General features: G+C 35.8%; 1 protein-coding gene across 2 annotated transcripts in view; it reads left to right on the top strand.

The window, feature by feature from the left end:
* The window catches only part of LOC139958487 (PMS1 protein homolog 1-like), a 33,644-nt gene that overhangs the window by 278 nt on the left and 20,781 nt on the right, over window positions 1–12,585 (top strand). For both annotated transcript variants that reach the window (XM_071955584.1, XM_071955583.1), the window contains exons 2-9: window positions 2,302–2,465; window positions 3,241–3,526; window positions 4,123–4,403; window positions 5,466–5,591; window positions 7,427–7,573; window positions 8,927–10,136; window positions 10,632–10,755; window positions 11,783–11,897. In XM_071955584.1, coding sequence (XP_071811685.1) covers window positions 2,331–2,465; window positions 3,241–3,526; window positions 4,123–4,403; window positions 5,466–5,591; window positions 7,427–7,573; window positions 8,927–10,136; window positions 10,632–10,755; window positions 11,783–11,897 — 2,424 coding nt within the window. In that variant the 5' untranslated portion in view covers window positions 2,302–2,330. The remainder of the gene's footprint in view (window positions 1–2,301; window positions 2,466–3,240; window positions 3,527–4,122; window positions 4,404–5,465; window positions 5,592–7,426; window positions 7,574–8,926; window positions 10,137–10,631; window positions 10,756–11,782; window positions 11,898–12,585) is intronic.

Here is a 12,585-nt window from a genome sequence, read left to right as displayed (position 1 = left end):
ATACAGTAGATATACGCGAGGTATGCTTGTATCGTGGAACCGGTATACACACTTCACTGAACAACCACGTCCTAGGCTAAGCCAAGATTAGCCTCATCACATTCACAGTATCTACGAATGGCCTTGTATCTTTTGAACAGTAGAAAAGAGGCGGGGGGGGGGGAGGGACTAAACCCAACTAAGCTAAGTCAAACCCTTTTGCCTGGCGTAGCATTCGTTAGGCCTTGCCCAGATCCGTGTTCTAACTATGAAAGGAATCCCAACTTGAGTGTCCCTCCTGATCTTTTTTTTCTACTAAACTAAACTAACTTCCCAACTAGGCCTAGGCATAAGGTTAGGCCTACACTAATTCGAGTTTGCTGCCATATTGTGGCCTTACCTTGTGACATTTGTGTACTGTTGTAGGATAGCAACAGTATGTAAGGCATAGTCCTACATTCCCTCACTACAGTAGGCTAGGCCCCTAGCTAGGCCTAGTATTTTAATAAAGATAAGCAAGCCAATGTGAAGTTGAACGATGATGTAAATTTGTAAAGCTAGCCTAGGCCCATTGGTCCAAATCATCACTAGCCTAGGCTAATCAAGTAATTTGTTGTGTGTGCTTATATTGAGCTACACTGTTTGTGTCAATGTAAATAATGAAAAGAAATATCCCAACTTGTTCTTCCTAGGACTTTAATGTTATACTTTATAGGCCTACTTGGTATATTTGCTTTAAAACAAAGGATAGATTAGCCAATTTTTTAAATTCCGTCCAAACTTTCCAAGTAAATACCAAAGACATATTCCACAGTTTCTTAGTAGACTGCACAAGCCATAGTAGGCACCATTTCCCCCGAAGATACTACAAAAATTACTTAAGAGTTCCTTCTAATTATATAAGTGCAATGTAGCCAATAATGGGTATTTTGTCAACACATTGCACCATTCAACAATGAGATAAATTTAACACTCCAAAGTCTTCAGTGTATTTTAATTGGCCGTGGCTATTCTTACGACTAGTCGTAACAATTATTTATAAACTATTCTTACGACATTGGTGAATTCAAGCGCAGTAAAGTAAATAAAGCAACTGGGCATGTAGTGGGGGTAACCCTAACCATAACCCTAAACACTAGCCCTAACCCTAACCTTAACCCTAACTGGAAATTATTGTTATTCCTAGTCATAAAAATAGTACTCCTAGTTGTAAAAATAGCCACGTTAAAGCAACTGCGCATGCGTATTTATAAAGTATTCTTACGACTAGTCGTAAGAATAGCCACTTTGATTTTAATTGGACCCGGGCTAAATATTAGACCAACTGCTAGTATTCCATATAGGCTAGGCCTATATCATGATGATAATGGCATAGATCTGCTATTCTAGCCACACATTTAAAACCATTGCAACATGATAGCTACATGTGTATACAATACAAAACCCAGACTTTGTATATATATGTGGAAATCAGGCCCATTAAAAGTCCCGGCCTGTTGGTCAAATCTTTGATTTGACAATGTCTATTGATATACCATATTTTGTCATGGATTTAGGATTAAGGTACGTTCTGTTATGTACAGTAGTTCAAGTGTCACAAATTACAGTTCCTACAATAATCTGAAGGCAGGCATACAGTTAATATCTAATCTGGTCTTAACTTTAGTTGACATAGACCCTATGTGTTTAGCCAAGTTTGTGTTAGCATATTATTTTTGCTATCATAACTCCTGAACTTATACCATCAACAATGACTTGCCTTCACTAACTTCAAATACTTAGCCTATAATAAAAATTGCTGGCAGATTTCTTTTTACAAAAAAGTACTGTAGATTTCTCCTCTGACCATCAATTATGGGTAGTTGCAATAGAGCAGACACTTAATCTGTAAAATTTAATATGTAGTGAGTTAGTGAGTGTCATGTTGACTTCATATCAATTGCTTACCTCCAGCATAGATGGGTTAATATGATTCATGACAAAGTGAGCATCATAGCTGTTATTTATTAAGCAGCAGGCCATGTCATTACAGTCATTTATATGCCATTTTCCAATCTGGCAAACCTATATTCTTTTTAAACTAAAAGAACCTAAGATATTGTGTATATACTTTTTGTGTTATTGGCATGCACATTGGAAGTGACAGCAAAACTGAATCAATTCTAAAAGCAGCAAATGGAAAAGTATAAAGATGGTTGGTTGCAACCAATAAGACTCACTTAGGCTATATATCATGAACTTGATCAAGTTTTTCCATTAACCAAGCTACATTGCATATCCTGTAACAATTGATAATAGCATGTTTCCTCATTCTTTTCCCAGGCCTTTCAAATGCAGCTCCATGTAGAGCAATGATGCAACAGCTCACAGAACAAACAGTTCGTCTTCTTTCCAGTGCGCAAGTGATCACATCTGTGCTGAATGCTGTAAAGGAGTTGCTGGAAAATTCTTTAGATGCTGGAGCTGATAGTGTGGAAGTTAAATTGGTACTGTTCATTTAAGATTAAAAATATGACAGCTTAAATTCTAAACCCTACGGTGTGTACTTGCCCATCATAGATGTATGTTATTCTAGTTTTATTGAAATATTGTTTGAAGTTAACTTCACTGCACCTTTCATATTACAGAAACACGAAATTGCGTTAAAAATTTATGTAAAGAAATATAATGAGTTGTGTCGATGGCTTGGTGTTTGGATGCATTATCGTAAGTAAACAAATTTTTCCATCCAACAGTGTATTGAAAATACAAATGGCTGTGTACTTAATGTTCCTTAATTGAAATGGAAAAAGGGTAGTAAAACGTTGCTTCTCAGATGCTGCGAACAGTTATGACTAAAATCTGTCTATGCTTTAATATAAGACTTTTAGCTTTAAAGTGTCCTGAACTAGAGTCGATATGAAAGATGACATGATTGCAATTTGTTGATTTTCATTGTGTGTTAGTAATATGGAACCACAATGTACAGCAGTAATGCTCAAGGTCCAGGTACAGTATTGTAATATTCTTTTAAGCTACATTGAATTATCAATTTGTTGTCTAAGATCCTTGTCATGCACTGGCTGATCTCCAGTTACATATAAATGGAAAAGAAGACTGGATCAAGTTATCATCTTAAAATTAAGTAAAGACTAAGGACAACTGCAAACTGGGTGATGTTTTTGACGTTGTATTATCTTGGGGAACAGTTGTGATGGATCGATGTAATGTACGATTGTAACTTAGGATCTGTGTTATTCAACGGTTTATTTCAATCTGTAGGATAACTTTGGTCTTGATAGGATCGAAGTTAGAGATAATGGTGCCGGGATATCAAGTAGGGATGTACCTTTGATGGGTCAAAGACATTATACATCGAAGCTGAAAGATTTCAGCGACCTGATTAGTGTCACATCCTATGGGTTCCGGGGTGAGGCGTTGGCTTCCCTGTGTGCCATCTCAGATGTATCCATAACAACCAAACGGAAGGAAGATGGTATTAGTCGTGTTCATACACTGGATCACAGTGGATTGGTTTCTTCATCAAAACCTTCCCATCTTGGTAATGGTATGTATCTAAAGGTTTGAATGTCATCTTTACCTTAAAGTTGACCTGTTGTAACAGTTGTAAAAATTGGTCTAATACGATTAACATGTTATCATGTCTTCCAGTTCAATAGTTTTATATCCTGTGTAAGTCACATTGGATTCTGCCGTCACTTCAATAATAAGAGAGCAGTCCAAGGAGTTGCATATCTCATCAAAAACAACCTTAATGAATAATAGCTTATGGGCTTCATAATAATGGCTGAAATACACACCCCTCATCTGTAATAATAATAATTTAGATTTATAAAGCCCCTTACAATGCAAACCAAACTCAAGCTGCTACAAGGTAAAAAGTATAACATAATGAGACTTAAACATACTAACAATAAAAAACATTTTCAACACTAGTATAAATCAACAATAAAAATATGAAACTGGAAATAATTCAAAATTAAAACAGTTTGTAGAAGAGTAAAACAGTTTGTAGAAGAGAAATGAAAATTGTTAACAACCATCTCAAAAGCTACAGACTTAATCAACATCTCCTTTGAAGATGTGTCATGTTTGTTTTTAAGTAATAGATTTCACTATTCAGCTTGATATTTGATTTCCTAGGCACTACAGTGACATCCACTCATCTCTTTAAGAATGTACCAGTGAGAAGACAGTTCTACAGTAGTTCAAGGAGAAAGAAAGAAGAATTAAAGAAAGTGGAGGATTTACTGATGTGTTACGGCTATGTCAACCCAGGCGTGCGATTTGCTCTCAGTCATAATAAGAAGTTGGTTTGGCAAAAGAATAAAGTTCCATCCTGCAAGGTCGCCCTTTTGAATATCGTCGGATCCAGTGTCATGAATCAGATGGAAGCTGTGGACCATCATGATAATGATACAGGGGTGAGTGTTCCCTAAACCCACAGGAAGTCAATCTGTTGAGGATCATGATAATGATACAGGGGTAAGAGTAAACTAAAACCATAAGCAGTCAACAAAATAATATCAATTTCTTTCTCATTTTATATATTACATTACAATGGAAATCATACTTTATTTCAAAAGGTGTAACACCCATCTTAAGAATAATACCATTAAGAAATTTGTTGTGATTCTGAGGGGAAACAGCTTTTGAGGTTAGTCCTTAATTTCCAAAGTTTACCAAAGCTACTGTAGTATGTAGTAACACTCAATGTAAGTTATCATTGGGCCAACCCGAGACAGACTATGAATAATCCTAAAATTAATGAATTTTTTTGTGCAGTCTCTTTATTATTCAAAAGGAACGTTCTCAATATTCATGATATGTGCATAGGCATGTCCAAAATGTTACAAAAATATGAACTCAAAAACTGCTATAAGACTAAATCAGAAAAATAATTAGAAGTACACAAACCATCCATTAAAAGCAATTTTTTAAGTTGATGTGGGTCATTTTATTAAATGCTTTTCTATGTTAAAATCCCATCAAGGTAGTCCATTACCTTGATTTAGCCAATTTTTTATTATTAAGTTACAGTCAAAATATTTTGGAACTTTTCAAATTTGGTGTAATTTACGTTTCTTAGGCTAAATTTATGCCATTCCTGGCTATTACATTAAGCTGCCCAAGAGATCCTGAATTCATTTCATGTCTCAAGAACTGAGAGTTGGAGATATCACCTCACTCATGGTCTTAAATATGTAATATGAATTCAATGATTATCAGAAACAGACTCAAAAACCTCACATGCTCACTTGCAAAAGTCATAGGTGTTGTTGAAAATAGATGATAAGTAACAGATACATCTGTGTTTTCATTCTTCTCTTGTTTTGTCAATGCTTGAGCTTTCCCCATTTCCTGTGTAGTTTATCTTCAATATTCTCATCGTTAACTTCCTTGTAACGATAAAATCAATGGGAGAGCAGATCCAATACAAGCAAGACACTGTTTATGTTTAAAATTGTGGATATGTTTATTTACAGGTGACTATCAACGGGTTTTTGCCAAAAGCGGGAAGCGATCTTCAACTAGTTGGAAGAGTCCATTCCAATGACAGGTGTTGGATATATATCAATAAAAGACCAGTCCAGTTTAAAGAAGCTGAACGGGTAATAATCATCATTGATTTTATTACATTGTTTTTTATTTTCTCTGTTTTGCATTTTGTTTTGCCTAGTGTCTGATTATGTCATGTTATACATACTTATATGTTGACCCCCCCCCCCCAAATCTAACATGGAGTTGGTATATTTATTCTAGTTTGGATGTTGGTCGGCTGATGTAATAATATAATAAGTTTTATTGTTCTTTCGCAACCTTTTCACACATGTATCTAGTTTCTTTGTTTCCGTTTCGATGTTAGTTGACTGAAATAACTAGATTAAATCTGTCCTTCAACTTACGAGTATGATACTGCAAGATTGTGACAAAGTCAAGATAACAGCTAGCTTTAATGCCAAATAAATTTAACAGCAAATAACAACAAATAAGCTTTAACACCAAATAAATAAAAGTAAATCACTTTATCTATAGCAGTCCATTGAATTTGGTGTGTATATTCCACTGTCTTGAATAAACGTAGTGAAATGTATTCAGCACAAAGGTTGTAGATGTTCAAACTTTGCTATAATTTGTTTCTCAGACAAAGGGTTGGTACAAAGTACACAATTTTTGAATAAAGAACTTCAGATATAGTTTAATAGTTACTTGTCAGCTTTTGTGAACATGAATTATTGCTTTTACTGTTGTATAGTTTAGTTACACTGGATGACAAAGAAATACCCTGTCGTCCAATCAGAACAAGTTGGAGCAACTTTTGATATGATCATTTTTCATGGACCATAGTCAAACTTGGTCATGTTCTGTAAAGTTTGCAGTCTAATGTAAAGGACCACAAACTTTAAACCCACAACTCAGGATCTTCCATGAGGACTGAGCCACAACCCATCAACCCCCCCCCCCCAAACCCACCCATGAGAATCGATGCTCAGAATGTATGAAAGCTAGCTTGCATTTACGGCCTTGATGTGAGAAAATAACTTATAGATTTCTGTCATCAAGCTCCAAGAACTGTAATAAGTTTTTCAACACTCGCCAAAATATTTCCCCCCATAGTTTTCTGACAGTTGGTCTAATGAACATCAGGTCATGAGCACTGAGTTTGACGATTTTTCCGCAAATGTTATAAAGATGAATCTCGTACTAGTCAGGTTACACTTTGTCCATTAGAAATTAGTTTAGGAATGTAGAGCAGAGTTGGAACCACAAACTTAAAAAACATTCTCCTTTGGAAATATTACAAAAATTGCTTCAAAATGAGTGAATTCTACCATTGATTAACACTACACCCTCAAAAACAATAGGGTCATTGAAAAAGATCTTATTTATTTACTTTCTGGAATTACCAATTGAAAGCATGATTGGTTGGCATAGTGTCCAATATTCAAATGTGTTTAAGAATATATATTAAAGAAGTCATTAGATTCGATAATCTTACAAACTTTTTTATTCCTTTGGTGATATTCATGTAAGCATTGCTAAAATTATAGAGAGAAAAAGCTGTTAACAAATTGTTTATTTACGTCACACCCTCTAACTTACACATTAATAACCTTGGTAAGATTCAGATACTGAAGTACACTCTTGCCCTGATGAGTTCATTGAAGTTACAGTCTTGACAGGAGGAACGGACGTGACACTTGTACGCTCCGAAACCGATCGAAAAGAGAACGCTTGATATCAGCCAGTGTCCATCTAGTAGTATTTCAAGGATAGGTTTCAGAGGATCTCCAGTTGGCTTCCTAAAAGTTCAGATTCACTGAGCTTAAACTAATCGGCTTCATAAAGCTTTAGTTTCACTGAGCTAAACTAATCTCATCTTGTTGAAGTTAGTATTATAGGGATACTTTAATCCATTATAACATTGTTTGATCTCTCCTTACAGTTGCTGAGGCAGTCATTTCTTCAGAGTCATTCAGAGGGTGTTACAACATTCAGATACCTGACGGCCTGCTTACATTTTATTCTACCGATTGAAACGGTGGACGTCAACCTAGAACCAGACAAACGGAAAGTGCTTTTGCAGAACAAGGTTTGTCTAAACTAGCACAGTTGATTTATTTATTTTTGAAATAAAAATAAAATAAAACTGTCAGCAAACTGCTTATCCACTAGAGAGCTTGTGTAAGAGAATGTGTAAAAGTAAGTTGGCCTGACATTTTGATCCAAGCAGGATCTTCTTCAGAGGCTAAAAGGAAGATTTATTTTTGCTCAGCAAAGGAAGAAAGAAACCAACTGACCCAGGTATCTCATTAGTGTTGAGTGTGTAAATTGGTGAATGGTGGGATTATAAGAAGGGATATTCCAGTGTCTGATAGGGATATTCCAGGGGCTGAAAGGGATATTCCAGTGACTGAAAGGGATATTCCAGTGACTGAAAAGTATTCCAAGGGCTGAAAGGGATATTCCAGGGGCTGAAAGGGATATTCCAGGGGCTGAAAGGGATATTCCAGGGGCTGAAAGGGATATTCCAGGGACTGAAAGGGATATTCCAGGGACTGAAAGGGATATTCCAGAGGCTGAAAGGGATATTCCAGGGACAGAAAGGGATATTCCAGGGGCTGAAAGGGATATTCTAGTGACTGAAAGGAACATTCCAGTTGCTGAAGTTGCTTACTGAACTAAAATGCTGTGAAGTTTCTGCATCTGCATCAAACCAACAATCCTGATAGCATTTTATATTGCCGAGATAAACATTTATCAAGTTTGGTGATATTTAGTTTATAATGCACCTGGCAATAGCAGAGTCAATAATGTCACCACAGCAATTCAGCTGGAAAAGGGTTTCTTTTCTGAACAATATTTAACTCACTAAATTCAAAGAGGATAATAATATTTGATGAAATCTGAATACAGAGAACATTGACAGCTAATCAAAAATTTCCAAAGGAACCACATTTCATGAATAAATCAAGAAAAAGATTATAAAGATTAGAAAGTAAAGTTCTGTTGAACAATATCTACCATGGTGGCATCTCAGATCCCATACTCATTGATCCACTTCCTGGAAGAATCCAGGGTTTAGCCTGTTAACATAGGTTACATTCAATCAACGATACCTCCATGACAGAACAAGATATTCTGTTGGGGTATTCATGTCAACAGTGTTGAATAGTTTTTCTATTTATGATGAATGTTACATTGTTTAAATAAGCTTCCCCAGTCCACCAAACTTACACCAGGAATGATGAGATTCAGAATACAAAGATTTTGTAAAAGAAATAAAGGTTTTTTTAAGTGGGGGGGGGGGGGTCGGGAGGGGGATGCGAACTCTGTATTGGTGAAAGTTTCATGAAGTAATAATTACTAGGAACATGTAAATTATTGAAACCACATACATCTATTACTTAGAATGAGAATGATTTTATTTTTGCACTTGTTGCAGGATGCTGTTTTGACAGGCCTTGCACAAGTACTGAAAGTCATTTACAAGAAGGATTGCGATAAAACGGGAGCAGAATCCGACAAAGAGCAGAACGGCATTGAGACATTAAGTAGACTAGAAAACAGCTCTGAAAATCAAGGAGTGGAGGAGGGTTCTTGTAACGGTAGAAATGGAGCTTTATCGGACACAGATTTGCCTAAGAAACCAGAGACTAAGGAAGACCAAAACTCTCGAATGGAGAACAAACAAAAGACTCTGAATGAAGTACGAGAAGAACCAACCTTTGAGTTGTTTGATGATGATGACATCTTCAGGGACTCTCAGGTTTCTGTTGGAGAAACTCAGTCAGTAGATAAGGAAGAAGAAGGGCAAAAGTTTGTAACAGATCTTAAGTCTAGCGATACATCACTAGGTTATTGTAACCAGCTTGACAAGGATCCATCAAAGCCTGAAATGAGCAGTTCAGAGCATTTGGAGACGGAAATTGGTTCAAAGGTGTCAACCGATTTGATCAAGGAGGGAATAGTTACCATCAATGAATGGAGCAAAGGTGTTGTTTTAGGAAGCAAGACAAATCCTGTTGAACCTGTGATGCTCCTTGTACCAAGCAGTAAGGATAACAGAGAGAGAGGACGTGAAGAAATGGGGAACGTCTTGTGTTCTAAGAATGGTACAGCTAAAAGGAATGGGGATGTAGTAATGGTTGATCAAGACAGTAGAAATGTATCCTTAAATCCACCATTAAACGAAGAAAACAGGGTGGGTGGACATGATAAGACCTCGATAGTGGATATCTTGGGGGCCATAGCAGAAGAAGACGAAGAGGAAAGCATATCTAATTATGCCTTTTCCAGTAACACTGTTGGATCATCTTTGCCGTCACTTCCAAAGACCAATTCGCAAACGGATGGGTTGGATCAAATTTTGGAAGGTGTTAGAAGAGGCTTAACAGGAGAAGTTGAGATTTCAAAACAAACTACGGTTAGAGAAGATTTGTCAGAACATGATAAACTCGTCGCCATATTACATAGGAATATTCCGGACTCACTCGGGGTGCTAGACCAGGCATCAGAGAACAACACTACAAACGGTATCCGAGACAATGGAATGTCTTCGCTCCCTAGGTCTTCATTTGATTTAGTGAATGGGGCGCCACTTAAAAGACCAGAGGGTGCATATTCACACTTTGTGAAGGACTATGCACCAAAGGGTAAGTTTTACTGTTTGTCTCAAGAGATGATAATTATATGTCAGGGTTCTGGGTCCCAACCCAATGAGAGTAAACTTTTAACACATGCATGTAAACATACATTAATTCTGTTTGATTTGCAAATTGTTCACCCCCTTGGAAATTAAGGAATTTGACAGTTTTAAATAAAACTTGTCATCAACTTAAACATTTTTGTGATCTGCAGTTTAAAAAAAAAAATTGATAATACCTACCAACTCTAGGTCAAAATAAATTTGCTAGTATTATAAGGTAGTCTTCTTAATGCATCAAATGTACCCTAATCAGCTAGTACATTTAACAGTTATGATGTACATGTTGCACAGTTGCAGGTATATTCTTTATAACACCTCTTCATAAAATGTTAAACTCTTTCTTTTTTGTTATTCCCAATGGTCATTTTATTAGTCTAATATATTTCTATGATTTATTCATTTTTTTTCATTTTCTTTAAATTGATATCCAAATGATCATCAGTTTCTGAGTGCATGCCAGCTTTGGATAAAGATAGCCTGGATGTGTTGTTGAAGGAAACGTGGAAGGAATTTCCACAGGATAAACGACAAGAGTACCAAGGTTTAGCAGAGAAAGATGGGCAAAGGTTAGCTTTTTTTTTAAACATCTCCCAAAAATATTTCACCCACTTACCCCTTCCCCTACCCATTCCTCCCTTGCATTGTTTGCTAAATCCACCCCTCTCCCCACAAAGAAAGAGGTTAACGTGCATTATGAGTCAAATATTTCACTTCAAACTGTTGCCCACAATACTACCCCTCTGCCATATTGCTATCCAGGTTCTGTTTAGAACTGAAACTAATGTACAAAATGACCAGAGAGCCAATCATCAAAGCAAACAAGTGTTTTCTTGTTCAGTAGTAAAAAATGAATTACTTTGGTTTGCTTGATTACATTTCAGTCTAAAAATTATACAAACTAATTTGGACATCTCGAAAGAATCATTTGAGATGAATCCTCAAGCCAAGAAGTAGTTGGAAGCAATTACATCAATATATATATATGCCAAGTATGTTTAGATCTTTGCAAATCTGCTATGAAACTGCTTGAGTCCTGGGCTGAGGATTCCTGTTTTCCTGTAAAATATGAGAGATTCTCTGAACATTTTAATAATCTGTTAACATTTACCATTAATGCATCAAACTATGCACAAAACATTTTGTCTGTATTTAGTCATGTTGGAAATGTGAAGTTGGAAATGCAAACTAGGTATTTCATATTGCTATTATATATATATATATATATTCTCTCACAATCAACACAAAATTCTTCTTTAAATTGTCTGTGGTTGAAGTACTATATTTTTCTCACCAGATGTTTAAGTTCTGGAGATGCTCCTGTAACTTTGCAAAACAAAATACAACACTTAGATTTTGGCCATTCTCATGTCTATGGCAGATGTACATACCCCAGATTAATTTGCATATAAGGATTGAGGCTGTATTGAGTATTTTGATTTTGACTATTGTTTGCTTTCACTGTGATTGAGATGAACTATTTAGAGTGAGAAGAGCAACTGTAGTTTATTGAAACTATCCAGTGTGGTTCTTTGAAGTTAATGAAATGCTTTCACCGGCCTTAAACTAATCATAGTCTTATTGCTTTATCCATAGATATAACAAACACCTACTTGGATTTGACACGAGCAAGAAAGATACAACATCTCAGCAGAAAGATGCCATAAGTAACCCCGCTAAAAGAAAGAAGCTTTTGAAAAGACCACCATTGGTAATTTAAGACTGCCATAGTTTTTACTAAAATTTTGTTTTGTTTACATTTGTTTACATTTTGAGTGATTGAAGATGTTTGTCGTCCCTCACATGTTTTAACAACTCACAATTGATTGTAATAAAGTACAACACCTATGTGTGACACTGACATTTGAATTTGTTCTTCATTATAAGTACAAAACCTAAGTGTGACATTGAAATTTGAATTTGTTTCTTCATTATAAGTACAACACCTCTGTGTGACATTGACTTTTGAAACTGTTCTTCTTTATAAGTACAACATCTATGTATTACATTGACATTTGGATGTATTCTTCATTATAAGTACAACACCTACGTTTTACATTGACATTTTAATTTGTTTCTTCATTATTAGTACAACACCTATGTGTGAAATTGACATTGAATTTGTTGTGCATTATAAGTACAACACCTTTGTGTGGCATTGACATTTGAAAATGTTCTTTATGATTGTTTAATAAGTTAGCTTTGATACACTGTTTGTCCCGTTCAGTGAACTACCTGACCTGTTGCCGGATAGTTCTGTTTGCAAGCACTAATATTTAGAGTAAATACTGATTATACCACAAAGTGTAATTAAGAAGTGGATAAATGGTAGTCTCTACTCTCTAGTTCAAAATTTCAACATTTCTGGACTTTTCAGGTAGCGTTGATACATTGGATTT

Source organism: Apostichopus japonicus, chromosome 18 (genome assembly GCF_037975245.1).
Source record: "Apostichopus japonicus isolate 1M-3 chromosome 18, ASM3797524v1, whole genome shotgun sequence".
Taxonomy (NCBI): domain Eukaryota; kingdom Metazoa; phylum Echinodermata; class Holothuroidea; order Aspidochirotida; family Stichopodidae; genus Apostichopus; species Apostichopus japonicus.
This window is presented reverse-complemented; position numbering and strand designations above follow the sequence as displayed.